The sequence below is a fragment of the Aotus nancymaae genome, unplaced genomic scaffold (genome assembly GCF_030222135.1).
Source record: "Aotus nancymaae isolate 86718 unplaced genomic scaffold, 86718_ANA_hifiasm-v0.15.2.pri h1tg000010l, whole genome shotgun sequence".
NCBI lineage: Eukaryota > Metazoa > Chordata > Mammalia > Primates > Aotidae > Aotus > Aotus nancymaae.
In genome coordinates this window covers 67,010,120-67,023,993 of record NW_026988421.1, presented here as the reverse complement: position 1 = coordinate 67,023,993, position 13,874 = coordinate 67,010,120, and the positions used below count along the sequence as shown (strand labels likewise).

Here is a 13,874-nt window from a genome sequence, read left to right as displayed (position 1 = left end):
GAGTTGCCCTCTGCCCGCCCGCGAAACCCGGCTCTGCGCGAGGTCTCCGGGGGCGGCGGGGGTGGCGCCTGGCCTGGAGGGGCGGGCCCGCGCGGCGGAGGGGCGGGCCCCGCGCGTCAGCCCGCAGCCCCACCCCCAGCGGAAGTGCCGCCGGGCCCGCCCCTCCCTCCCAAGGCCCGTTCCCCTCGCCCCTCCCCCGGCCCGCTCTACCCGGCGCAGTTCGGCTCCCGGAGCTGGTTCTGCCAGGGCCCCAGCGTCGGTCCAGAGAGGAGGCCCCGGGTCCGCGAGTCTGGCTGTGTCGGGCAGTGCTTTCTGTCCCTCCCACTCCCCAGCCCTCCCTTCCATTTCTCGGTTACCTGCGCGGCTGCCGGCGCCGCGGGGGACTGCACAGGTAAAGTCTCGGCAAGTGAGGGCGCAGGTGTGGGCGCCTCCTGGGCCAGGCGGGCAGGGGAGAGGCCGACGGCACGTGCCTGGCTTTAAGAAGATTTTTGTTTTTTACAGCGATTGTATTGACAGTGGGGGCTTGGGAAGGGCAGACGCGGACCCTGGGAGCGCTGCAGGGCACTGGGGGGAGAGAGGGGCGGGACTGTAGCTCCCGGAGCTTGGGGGCCAGGTCATTTATGGCCCGGCGGCTTGCGCAGGCTCTGTGGTGCCTGGGAGGTGGTGCGCCGGTTGGGTGGGGGCGGGTCGGGGCCTCGGCGCCGGAGGATTGCCCCCACCCAGTCCCCGCCGCGACTGGGTTTTGACAGCCTCCCCGACCGGGCGCGCACATTCCCAGGTTTGCAGAATGAAAATCAATAAAATCGATGCAGTGGCAAAGAACACGAAACATGTTGGGTTATTATTATTTGTGTTTGTTCAATTCCTTTTTTTAAAAAAACTTTCTTCTTAGAAAAGGTGGTTTCAGCTGGGATAACAGCCTCAGAGAGGGACGAAAAATGCCCCCTGGTCTCCCAGCAGGGGCCGGGGGCCTCTCTTCGGTCCCAAGCCGCGAAAAACATCCCGGGGCCGCCGTGCGCGGTCCGGCGGCGGGAGAGAAGCCCCAGGACACGCTTGGTTTCCGGATACGGCTGTTCCCCGCACCTCACCCTCTGCCCTTTAGGGAGATGGCCCCCCCTCCACCGACATTTCCCCGGTTCACCACCCCCACGCCCCGGGAACCGCGCCTCCTCCCCTCCCCCGCGCTCTCCCTGGCGCTTTAAATAATGATATTTGCATGCAGGGAGCGATTCATAAATATGTCACGGCCGGTGAAATATAGGCAACATTTCAAACTTTCTATTTAAAAAACATGAATTATGGCCGCGGAAAATGTGTTCCCATTTAAAGGCGATACGAAGTATTTGGTGTCTCGTCCCCGGGCCCATCCATCACGCAGACAATAAAGAGAGTTTTTCGCCCTGACACCCGCGATTTATGGGCGCCCTTCTCTGCCCTCATCACTCACCCGCCGCGGCCGGCCCGGCGACAGGCCCCGCGGAGAGACGCGCGGCCGTCCCCGCGCGGGCTAGCGCGCGCACTTTGCGCCCTCGCCGGCCCGCAAGATCGCGGCTACCAGAGGGAAGCACCGGCTCCCAGAGGTTGAGGGGATCAGCCTTGAGGGTCTGGGCAGCCGAGTGGGATCGGAAACCACACGGGTCCTCCCACCCCGGGCAGCCTCTCAGGGCTAGGGCTGAGTGCGCCGCGGCGGGGTTTTGCTAGCCCTAGCTGTGTCCTGGCCTTGCCGGCGCTGCGCCGGGAAGTTTGCAGGGCAGGCGGCGGGAAGTTATTTAAGCGCTGGCTAGAACTGAGGACAGAGAACTGGGCAGGGGGTTACCCAGGCTTGGCCTCCGCTTCAAGGAATGTGGAGCTGGTCCCAAGCTTTCTTGAGCCCCACCGGGCAGACGCTTCTGGGCAAATCTTCCTGCAACTTTTACAAAGCTGCCTCCTCCCCAGTTTGATCTCTGCAAACATATCCTGGGCGTCCGCGGCAGCTTGGAAACTATTTTTACCATCTGGGGCGGAGAAATTGCATGGAAATAAGGAAGGTGGCACGTTCTCTTGCGTTTCGCCCCGGGCCAGGCTCGGTCACCCAGTGTCCTCTTCGCCCCCCACCCCACCCTGCGCGTCCCTTCCATAGCCGCCAAAGAATCTCTGTTGCTAACTTGCAGAGCCCGGGGGTTCTCCGAGATACAGGCGCAGGAGAGAGCCTTCCTCGAGGAAAGTTTGGACTACCCCTGTAGGGGAATTTGCTTTCAGTTTTCACCGCGGGCGAACCTGGCGGAGCGGGTTTCCGAAGTACCAGCAGAGGTGGGGGCTGCCAGGCACTGCCAAGCAGCGAGAGGCCGCTCAACCTGGGGGCGCCACTTGTCCAGCCTCCCTTGGAGGCCGGACTCGCAGCCGCCCGGGCACTAGGAGCCACCTCGAGTCCCGCGTAGGGCCGAGGTGTCGGCGTACACACGAGCCGGAGCCGTTTCCTGCAGGGTGCCTGTGAGCTGGATGTATTCGGATAAATGCAGCGCAAACGACAGCCAGAGAAATCCTGTCGATTCTAAAAATGACAAGGTTGAATTTATTAGATTGAGATTCACGTGTAAGTGCAGGGAGATGAAAATTATACAAAGAGCTCCACGTCCAGTATGAACACCACTGATCGCTTCCAGCTTCCGGGGCATATAATTAACACATTTGAATATTTAGATCTAGAGAGGAATATAAAAATACCTTAAATTCTCCGTGTATGCACATATATTTCAGAAAAATTCTAGAGCAAGTGTCCTTTTACAGTCCCTGCTTGGGTGTCATCTGGGCTGGAGATAGAACTTATGTCCAAATAACCATCCAGAGAATATTATCTATAAACAGAGTGAGTCCTGCATCGCTGAGGGGTACAGTATCTACAGATCTTTAAGTATCTGCAGCACGGCAGAGGTGAAATAAATATATTTAAGAAAAGCAGGCTCGAAGATAACCGAGCCATTCTGTCCAAACAATATTTCTGGGCATAGAAATAAATTTCCTACAAGGTTGGTGGTGGAGAGTGCGGACAAATGGAGAGGCTTTCGGAAACCCTCTGTGGGGGCCACGGGTCCTGCACCCCAAGTGCCATGCAAGTTGAAGTGGGCTCTATTGGATGACCTCGGCGTGACTGCTTCGAGAGGCTCGGCCGGACGCCCAATACTGCAGCGCCCTGGGGGTTCTCCTAGATACAGGCGCGGAGAGCCTTCGCGGGGCACCGGCATATCAGGTGGCAGACCTGGGCTCCCGCGGGCAGCTCTTTCCTCTCAGACACTTCAGCTACACCTCAATCCTGGTTCCACCTGGCTCCGGCAGTGGCCGTTTGGGTCTACAGATGTGGAGGAAGAGTGCAAAAAAAGGCGGATCCGGCTCGATTCTGAGGCATCCCAAAGCAGGAAGCCGGAAGCCACCGGGAAGAAGGCCACAATTTTTGCGCCTTCTAGAAGCCAGGCCCCACCCGAACTCTTGGGGCACTAACTTGAGGCCACAGAGGCAGTTATCTGGGTGTATTTACTTATAAAATATCGGGCACCCCCCCGCCCCCCCCATAGTCACTACTGAGGCCCGGATGTCCGGTGAGTCTTCTCTACATAATTGCAAAGCCCAGGCAACGCCAACAGCGAGGTCGGCAACATTGCAGCTCTGAAACTCCAAGGCCAAATATTAATTCCATAATAAGGCAACTGTCTACCAGTCTCTCTCCCTCTTTTTCCTCTTCATCCCTCCAAACCCACCCAACCCTTAAACAGGCGCAGCGCTCCTCAGAGCCCCTACTCGGAAAGAGATTAGAATGGACTTTGCCATGAGTTTCTGGGAACTGCACACTTCTGAGGCAACCCTGTCACGGGAGAAATAACCCGGGCCCTGAGAACGTCCTACTCCAGGCAGTGTGGCTGCGCACGAATGGTTTATACGGCACACCGAGATGAGGGAGCCAGAATGGGAAATACTCCCTGGCAAATAAGAAAAGGGAAAAGGAAGATGAAATGAAGGAAAGAAATGGGGGAGCCCAAAAAGACGCCGGAGAGGAAACAAAAAGGAGAAGGGAGAAATAAAAAAGAAATGAGAGCCAGGAGAGGCGCGCCGAGTAGAGCGCAGCCCGAGGAAGACCCCAGGACCAGACGGGGCCACGGCTTCCACACTCCAGTCGACTCCCCAGCCCCGAGCAGCGGCGAGGGCCGTGCGGGACTGTCCCCTACTGGCCCTGCGATTCTAGGCCTTGCTCCCAGTTGGGTGGGGCGGACCTGGGTGCAGAGGTCTCTGCTCGCGCTTTCTGTCCCCTCCTCCCAGGGACCACGAGGCAGGGCCGGACGGGGTAGGAAGGCCCCCGGGGGCGCTCTCCAGTCCTGGACTGTTTGGGCGCTCTGGGCCAGGCTTTCCAGCTCGCCGGGCCTGACCTGTCAGGCGGATTATCTTCGAGGGAGATTAATAGGGGAGGCGGGCTGCAATAATAATCGTTTTGTTTGATGTGACAACTCTGATAGGCGTTGATTTACTTACAAACTGATAGGCTTTTAATTGAGCGCCTCCGCCGAGCCTGAGATGAAAGGGAAGCGGCGGTGAAAGGCGGCCCGCCTGCCCTCCGGCCTCAATACTGATTAGCCATCTCGACAGTGAATAGTTCAAGGCATTTTCAAACTTTTTTCCTCAGCTCTCTCCCTTTCCTTCTCCTCCCACCCCCCTCCTCCAATATCTGCCTTGTCCACTCCTTTTTTAGAGAAAACAAATCATTTCCATTGTGTGCAAATAAAATCTGCAGGACATCCACGCCAACCGCTGCTAGGGGTTGGAGGCATTAGGCCTGGCGCAAGGTAATTAATGGTTCCCCACCCCCGGGCCCGCGCGGCCTTCGGGGGTTTGGCCTCCAGCGCGAGGTGCGCAGGCTCGGACGCTGGCGCCTCCCAAAAGCCCCGGGCACACAGGCCCCCAGGCGCCCCCAAGCGCTCGGACCCTCGGAGTGGAGTTTTGAGAGAAGTGAACCCACGCTGACCACGACCTGCACCCACGCAGCACAGCACAGCCCCACAAGCGTGTGCGGCCACACCAAGGGACGCAGGAGGCACTCCACGGCTCCCCCAGGATTCAGGTGCTGGGGCTGCCTTCCCTGAGCCGCCAGCGTAATAAGAAAGCCGCTGGAATTAGAGGAAAGGGGGCAGAGCTGCGTCTCGAGGCTGGGGAGGGACGCCCTTGGCTGCGTCACCCCCAGCCCTGCCGCAGCCCCCAGAATTTCAGTGCCCGGGCCTCGCGGGGAGGCCGCAGCGATAGCGGCCCAAAGCTGGGCTCGCGGCGTTGAGAGCACTGTTGTTGGTTGAGTCGACATCTAAAAGGCCGCGCACTCAGTGACCAGGCAGACACGCACACATGCGAAGGATAAGAGCGGCTTCACAGACACGCTGCCCCGCAGGGACAGGCGTAGGAGTATCCCGCCCTCCGAAATGCACACCTGGGACTCGCTCCCGGGAGACCATTCAGACAACCTGTACAGCGTGAGACCTCGCCACCCGCTCGCAGACTCACCTTCCTCAGATGTCGCACGGACACTACAAACTCCCTTGAATGCAGGTGTGCTCTTACACTGACAAACACCGGCCCCAAATACACACCACCTCACTCCCCTCTTCTCTCCAAATGAGCGTCAGTAAAGTTACCATCTTATAAAGTTTACCAGCCTAAAGAGCCAAGGGATAAAATCCAAACGCGGAAAAAGAATGCCTAGGAGGAAATTCTAAAACTCACCCCAGAAAGTTCTTGGTACCTGTGCGGAGTGAGAGACTGAGAAAGAAGCGGGGTAGGGGAGTGAGGTGGAGGAGGGGAGTGAGATGGGCCGAGGGGAGAGAGTGAGCACGCCGAGGGCAGGTTCCAGACCCGACCCCCGCGCGTACCCAGCTCAGCCCCGGGTGCGCGCCGGTTGAAAACAGGTTTCCAGGCTCGGCCCCCGCCCCTCTCGCGGGCACAGACTGGCTCCCGGCTCCCAGAGCTCCCAGCCCCACCATTTATCAAAAGGACTTGACAACAAAGGAAGAGCCGGGGCGGAAAAGCGGAGGAGGGAGATTCAAAGTCTTCCTAGTGGTTCCGAGGAAGGGGTGTGTCCTCCTCACCCACCCACCCTCTCTAATTTCTACGAGTTTCTGGAGGGGACTCTCGAACCCGCTCTGGACGCTGTCAAAGCCCCGAGAACTCACGAAGCGCCACAGGCATGCATACACACACTGGGCACCCAGGTCCAGGTACGCGGTGGCACGCACATAGCGCCTCCCCTCTTCTTTCCAAACCCGAGTGACGGTGCAAATCGAGGGGAACGCGGCAGTCCCGCTCTGCTTCCTTGGAAGAACCCTCGTTCCCACAGGCAGCCGCCCCCTCCTTCTCTCGCTCCTTCTCCCGGCTCTCCCAGCGCAGGTCGTTCCGACGCGACGTTCCGAATAAATTCGAGAGAGCAGCCCCGAGTGACCCTGGCTCCCCAGCCTGCGGGGATAGCGCGGGGCGGGAGATGAGAGAAGGTCGGAAGGGGGAAAGAGTGAACCTGAGACGTTTCTCCCCACACACACCCACCGCCAGGCCTCTTCTTCGCAGCCTCTCAGCCCTGGTTACGACTGACGAAGTCAAAGAATTGAGGCGAGGTTTACCCCACCATTGACCTCCAGGACTCGAGGTTCATTGCTGATGTGGCTCTTAGAAGTCTCCGAGTTTGGGGTTAGGGAACTACAGAGGGTGGCAGCCTGACCTCTGCACGCTACACGCCCCCTGGGGACTAGTGGCGGCGGGGTGGGGTGGCGCGAAATCTCCCGTGTTAGACGTTGCCCCCGCTAGTCTCGGGTACCCGGAGCCGCGCCCGAATCCGCGACCCCCAGAGACCGAAGCCCCCAGAGGTCGGTGTCTCTCCGACACCGAGAAGGCAGGCGCGCACTCCAGGCCTGCGCGCCCCTCTCGGCGCTCTGGGCGCACCTGCGCACTTTACTCTCACTATTCATTTTCCTGACACAGACCGCCTCTTTCCTCTCTTTCATTCTTTTTCTTAGAGCCCCCACCCCACCCCTTATCCCAGGAGGCCGCTCCTCTTTTCCCCTCCTCCAATTCCCTCTCGGTCTCTTCCTTCCTCTTCATCTCTCTCTCCCTCTCCTTTTTCCCTTCAAGTCGCACCAGCCTTGTAATCAGCAACAAAAGCTGACATAAATCACGGGCGGATTGACAAGAGCTGACAAATAACTGATTGATTGCGGTCGAGGAACATTGACAATTGATGGAGGGGTGGAGATGCCCAAAGAACGGGGGGAGGGAGGAAAAGAGGGTGGAAGGAGGAAAAGAGGGTGGAAGGGGAGAGTAAGAATGGGGGGTTGGGGAGAGACTGAGTGTGAAACAGAGGAAACATGTGACCCCCGCTGCTGCCCCAATCTACGCGTCCCCGGGCGTCACGTGGCCGGGAAGGGCGGAGAGCCCAGCGCGCCTCGCGCTGTGGAGCCGCCGCCGCTGCGACTGCCCATCTAGTTTCTGGTTTCTCCGCCGCAGAATCTCAGGAAATCAGAGCGGGCGGGCGGGCTTCCTCCAGCTCCGGCTCCCCACCTTGCCTTACCCTGGTGGCCGCGCTGCGCTATGCCGGGCGGGATCTCGACTACTGCGGAAGAAAAAACACTGGGTGTGTGGATTCCCTGCGCCCCTCGAGTTGACAGTCCGGCTAGTGTCCACACTCTCACCGGTGCTCCTTCTGGACACCCCCGCAGTCTGTTCCTCACGCGCACCCCCCTCCAAAAGAAGGTTTCAGTTTATTTTAGAGGTGGGGAAAGGAAGAACGACGAGGAGGAAAAAAGAGGGAGGCGGCGGATGGCAAACGTAGAATAGATGTCCATCTCGTCCTCGGAGCGAAATCGAGGGAGGGGACACACAGGGGGGGCGGCGAGGAGGGAGCTGCCCATTAAAACCAGCTCTGAGAGTCCTGGCGGCGGCGGCGGCGGCGGCGCGGGACGCGTCACATCCCCTTGACCCTCCAATCACCTCGGGCTCCCATTTGATTGGAAGGCGGCAAAGGCTTTAATCTCCCCCTCGGTGCAGCTGCTTTTGAAGTGAGTTTCCTCGCCAGAGCCCCGGCTGGACACGCAGCAGCTCACATCGCAGAGCGCAGCGCCGGCGCGGGGCCGCGAGAGCGCAGCGCAGGGGAGCAGCCCGAGGCGGACACCGGGAGCCGCCCGGCACTCCGGCAGTCCAGCCGGCTCCCCCAGCCCGGCCACGGCTCCGCTGCGGGCCACCCAGGATTACTCGCGTCTGGCTCCAGGCGCCGAGAAGGCGCGCTGGGCGCCCGCGGCCGCCGAGCCAGCTCCTCCTCCTCCTGCTGCTCCTGCTCCCCGGGCGAGCGCGCAGCCCCGAGCCCGCCCCGCGCCTCCCGGAGCCCTCCCCCCCGCTGCTCCCATGCGCGCGGGTGGGTCATGAGCACAGCGCCCTCGCTTTCTGCCCTAAGAAGCAGTAAGCACAGCGGCGGCGGCGGCGGCAGCGGTGCAGACCCTGCCTGGACTAGCGCACTCTCTGGAAATAGCTCCGGCCCGGGCCCAGTCTCGTCCCCGGCCGGCAGCACCAAGCCTTTTGTGCACGCCGTGCCCCCCTCTGACCCCCTGCGCCAGGCCAACCGCCTGCCAATCAAGGTGCTGAAGATGCTGACGGCACGGACTGGCCACATTTTGCACCCCGAGTACCTGCAGCCCCTGCCTTCCACGCCCGTCAGCCCTATCGAGGTAAGGACCCTCTGTCTGGATCGCGCTGGGACCACTACCCTGGCTGCCACCCTAAGGCTTTCTTTTTCTCGGGATCTGGGCGGGGGTGGGGGGGTCGGAGTGATTCAGCTCCTGGATGGGGGACGAGGCTACTGCTTCCGTACCTCAAAACTAGGGCGGAAAGGGGGGAGGTGGTGGAATGGGGTGTGAATGCTAGGGAGCAAGGCTGCCAATACTTGTTTCTCCTTTTGATATGAAAGCCCTAACCCGACCCAGGCCCCCTCACTCGGCACTGAAGGCAGGCAGAGGTCTGAAATACGGTTCCAAAGTCGCCGTCCTCCGGCTCGCCAAGAGCCAATGTGTGCACACAGCCTCTGAGGCACCAGCCGTCCAAGCCCTTACTCTGAAGAATTAGGGAGTGTTTGTGGGGAGGGGGTACAGTTGTGGGTCTAGGAACCAAAAACCAAAACATTTTGCTTTTTAAAAATCCAGTTAGCGTTCAGAGAGGGCAGGAAAGATGCTGCTGGGAGGGGTGGGGGGAGGGGGAATCTGCTGCCTTTCCCAAGGGCGAGAATGTTTGTGAGTGGGTGTTGAAGAGGGGTGCCGCATAGAATTGCTCCTTGGGGCTGGGAAGATCTTCGTGGGCTGTTGCAGAGAGGCATTTGAACCCCAGAAGCCAGATTCTAAAGGGTTTCTACTTCTTTCTCTGTGTGACCCCCCCTCCGATCATCTGACCCCGCAGCTCGATGCCAAGAAGAGCCCGCTGGCGCTGTTGGCCCAAACATGTTCGCAGATCGGGAAGCCCGACCCCTCGCCCTCCTCCAAACTCTCCTCGGTCGCCTCCAACGGGGGCGGCGCGGGCGGTGCCGGCGGCAGCGCCGCGGGCGACAAGGACGCCAAATCGGGCCCCCTCAAGCTGAGCGACATCGGCGTGGAGGACAAGTCGAGTTTCAAGCCGTACTCCAAACCCGGCTCGGATAAGAAGGAGCCGGGAGGCGGCGGTGGAGGCGGCGGCGGCGGCGGGGGCGGCGGCGGCGGCGGGGGTGTTTCGGCGGAGAAGTCGGGATTCCGGGTACCGAGCGCCACCTGCCAGCCATTCACGCCCAGGACAGGCAGCCCGAGCTCCAGCGCCTCGGCCTGCTCGCCAGGAGGTATGCTGCCCTCGGCCGGGGGTGCCCCGGAGGGCAAGGACGACAAGAAAGACACCGACGTGGGCGGCGGCGGCAAGGGCGCCGGGGGCACCTCGGCCGAAGGGGGACCCACGGGGCTGGCGCACGGCCGGATTAGCTGCGGCGGTGGGATTAATGTGGACGTGAACCAGCACCCTGATGGGGGCCCGGGGGGCAAGGCTCTGGGCTCGGACTGCGGCGGTTCATCTGGCTCGAGCTCTGGCTCCGGCCCCAGCGCGCCCACCTCCTCCTCGGTGCTGGGCTCTGGGCTGGTGGCGCCCGTCTCGCCCTACAAGCCAGGCCAGACAGTGTTTCCTTTGCCTCCCGCGGGCATGACCTACCCAGGCAGCCTGGCCGGGGCCTACGCCGGCTACCCGCCCCAGTTCCTGCCACATGGCGTGGCACTCGACCCCACCAAGCCGGGCAGCCTGGTGGGGGCACAGCTGGCGGCCGCCGCGGCTGGGTCTCTGGGCTGCAGTAAGCCGGCCGGCTCCAGCCCCTTGGCCGGGGCGTCTCCGCCGTCGGTGATGACAGCCAGTTTGTGCCGGGACCCGTACTGCCTCAGCTACCACTGCGCCAGCCACCTGGCAGGGGCGGCGGCAGCCAGCGCTTCGTGCGCACACGATCCGGCCGCTGCGGCCGCTGCGCTGAAGTCTGGATACCCGCTGGTGTACCCCACGCACCCGCTGCACGGTGTGCACTCCTCGCTAACGGCCGCCGCGGCTGCTGGCGCCACACCGCCCTCCCTGGCCGGCCACCCCCTCTACCCTTACGGCTTTATGCTCCCTAACGACCCGCTCCCCCACATCTGCAACTGGGTGTCGGCCAACGGGCCGTGCGACAAGCGCTTCGCCACGTCCGAAGAGCTGCTGAGCCACTTGCGGACCCATACGGCCTTCCCTGGGACAGACAAACTGCTGTCGGGCTACCCCAGCTCGTCCTCTCTGGCCAGCGCCGCCGCGGCCGCCATGGCTTGCCACATGCACATCCCCACCTCCGGCGCACCGGGCAGCCCTGGGACGCTGGCACTGCGCAGCCCCCACCACGCGCTGGGACTCAGTAGCCGCTACCACCCCTACTCCAAGAGCCCGCTCCCCACGCCCGGTGCCCCTGTGCCGGTGCCCGCCGCCACCGGACCCTACTACTCTCCCTACGCCCTCTACGGACAGAGACTGACCACCGCCTCGGCGCTGGGGTATCAGTGAGGGCGGCCGGGAGGGCTAGCGAGGGAGAGGAAGGAGTTGGGGGAAGGGAGGAGCCCAAGGAGGGGCGGGATCATGGCCCAGGCTGCTGACACCCGCGCGTGGGGAGGACTCGGGCCACGAAAGGAAAGAAATATATACCATATCTATCTACCCGACAGCAGCAACCGAGACCCGGTGGGACTCCCTTTCTCCCCTCCTCTCACCTCCCCACCCAAACTTTATAAAAGTTGAAAAAATATCATTTGACTTTTTATAGAAAAAGAGGGAAAAAATAATTGAGAAAGTGTTCATCTGAGGACTGCATCGGTGGACACTGGTATTTATTTATGTTAGCTCCAAGCGGACCCGTGGTTCAAAAGTGCATTATTTAGTTTGAGCTCTGTAGGTAAAAAGGAGGAGGGAAACAATTTAAAACTTGAGGGTAAAATTGTGGAAAACAAACCCTCCCATCCCTTGTAGATTATAAATAAAAGCAAAACCGCCACAGAACTAGAGGTCTTCTCTTTAATGTTACTTTAAAATTGCTATGATTGTATTGTACGTTATTTAATGTCTGATTGAAACACAAATTTACATGCATGTTTGTTACAAAAAATGAAAAAAAAAGTCACAATTTGTCAGCTCTGATTTCAAACTGCAATTATTTTTAAGGTGTATACCATCGAAGAGAATGGGTATTTTTTTGTATGTATTCTGGAAGAAAACAAAAAAAAAAAGGAAAAAATTCTATTCCAAAACCTCATTTGCCTTATTTTGTTCTTTAAAAGGAACACTTAACTATTTTTAATTTTTAAGTCCACCCGCTGAGAAGGGGACAAGGTTTACGTCATGTACTAAAATAATAGACAATGTATCGCTTTAAAGATTAAAATTCCGTATATTTGATGTATTAAAAGGTTTTACTTCTTCTTCTTATCTTTTTTATTTTTTGGTTAAAGAGAGCATGGCAGTTTCGGCCGCAGTGGGTTCCGGGGCCTCACTGCTGCTCCTTCCCGGGACCGTGGCTGAATTTCCGATCGCTTTGTTGTGATTTTCTGGGAGGCAAAGGCATCGGAAGGGGCGGCCAGCCGCGAAGTTGGCCTTAGGGAACGTATTTTTAAAGGAAATTTCACCATTTGGAAAGATAGTGTCCTCCGCTATCTATCATTTCGTTTTTGTTTCAATTTTCTCTTGGCAGCCGGCTTGTTAAAAGTGAAAGGGGGCTGGGGAGTAAGAGGGTTTTTGTTAAATTTCCTCCTAAGCTTTTTGGGCGTTTGGGTTTCGTTTTGTGCAGAGAGTGGAGCAGGCTGGGACTCGCCGGCTGGGCCAGGGCCGGGGCCTTGGGTACGTGCGGCAGCGCGCAGCCCCTGTGTTGGCTTCCAAGCCTTCTCTGCCCGCCGCGGGCAAGCCGACTAGACTGGAAGGCGGGGGGACGCTGGGGGAACCTGTGTCCCGGGTCTGGGTAGAATGCGCCGGGACCCTCTGGTTCCTCTGGGAGAGTCAGTCCTATTTTCTTCTTCTGGCTCCCCAGGGTCTTCAGAACGCCACCCCTATCCTCGCCCCACCCCCGCCCCCACCCGCCGGCTCCTTCCTCCCTCCGGAGTCGGGACCCGGGGCAGGCTGGCGCCGCTGCTGCTTTTCCCGGTCCGGGTGGCTCCGCTGCTGGCGCTCTATTCCAGTCCGCGCCGCAGGAGAGCGCGCCCGGCCAGGGACCCGGAAAGCCCCGCCAAGTGCCGCCCCGCGAGCGTCCTGGCGCCCGGGCCCGGACTCTCTGGGGCGACCAGGTGGGCACCTAGGCTCCGATTGGCAGAAGCGCGGCGGGAGTCTAGGTCCCGGCGCGGCTCCCTGTGGCGCGCGCCGCTCCCTTCTCCCCAACTTGGGCTGCAGGATGGAGCTATCCGAAGCCCCGAAGGAAGCACGCAGAGAGGAGTCCCAGTCGCTTTGCGGGGGAGGAGGCCCGAGACCCAGCGCCCCGTCACAGACGCTCCAGGCCTGGGAGCGAGCCCTGGTCCTGCGGCTGGTTGGGGGCTCTGAGCCCAGAGCGCCCTTTCCCGGGATCCCGGGACTGTGGAGTCTCAGCCCTGAGAGCGCACCCCAAACTCCCCGCTCCCTGGGGTCAGGCCATTCTGGATTCTCCGAGTCTCGGGATCCCCTCAGCGCTCAGGTGCCCCCGTTGCCTCTGGGGACTCATGACCGTGCAGAGTCTGTCTTTGGCCTCCGGCCTGCGTCCGACAGCCCGCAGCCCCTGCCGCCATTTGCACCCGGGTTGGTGACTTTGAGATTTTCCACCCTCCTCTCAGCGCCAGCCTCACAGCTGCAGGGCCTTTACCCGGGTTGCACGCAAAGCCACCCCCAGCGACCTCCCGGACGCCGCTGGGAGCGCGCCGGCCGCCTCCTGAAACTAACTTGGTGGGGATTCTGACTCCCCCGCCGCCTCCGCACTCCTGACCCTAATGTCCGGACGTCGCGAGACCCAGGGAACCGGAGCTGGCGCCGAGGAGGACCCCTGGCCCGCAGCGTCCTCGGACGCCGCAGCCCCGCTCCCACTCTGGGCTGGCCGAGAGAGGCTGGGATGGGCCTGGTTCCTCGAGAATCCTGGCCGGCGTGGGGCTTCTCGCCCCAGGCTCTCGGACAGACAACCCCCGCCCCACAGGTGGGAGGGCGGGCGCGCGTGGCGGTGCTGCAGCCGAGGTCCTACGCTCCAGTGCCCGCGGCTCGAGACCTGAAAGCTAGGCGTCTGCCACCCGCTCACCAGCAGCAGCCACGCACTCCTGGCCACTGCGACCCACAAGCTGTGACTTCTTTGCCTCGCGTCTTCTGACAGGGGT

The 13,874-nt window shown here is 60.7% G+C and overlaps 1 protein-coding gene and 1 long non-coding RNA gene across 2 annotated transcripts in view; one reads left to right on the top strand and one right to left on the bottom strand.

Annotated features, from left to right (window-relative positions):
* Window positions 1-812: 812 nt before the first annotated feature.
* The window catches only part of LOC105726729 (uncharacterized), a 28,874-nt gene continuing 15,812 nt past the window's right edge, over window positions 813-13,874 (bottom strand). The window contains exon 2 of the long non-coding RNA XR_010341818.1: window positions 813-2,530. This is a non-coding gene — a long non-coding RNA (uncharacterized LOC105726729). The remainder of the gene's footprint in view (window positions 2,531-13,874) is intronic.
* ZNF503 (zinc finger protein 503) lies at window positions 8,067-11,975 on the top strand. The gene is made up of 2 exons (XM_012466292.3): window positions 8,067-8,714; window positions 9,436-11,975. Exons 1-2 carry the CDS (start codon window positions 8,412-8,414, stop codon window positions 11,065-11,067), a joined length of 1,935 nt encoding a protein of 644 aa, XP_012321715.2. The 5' UTR covers window positions 8,067-8,411; the 3' UTR covers window positions 11,068-11,975.

Coding starts and splice junctions, on each gene's coding strand:
- ZNF503 (XM_012466292.3), top strand. CDS start 8,412: ATGAGCACAGCGCCCTCGCTTTCTGCCCTAAGAAGCAGTAAGCACAGC. Junction 8,715..9,435: donor CGCCCGTCAGCCCTATCGAG/GTAAGGACCCTC, acceptor CTGACCCCGCAG/CTCGATGCCAAGAAGAGCCC.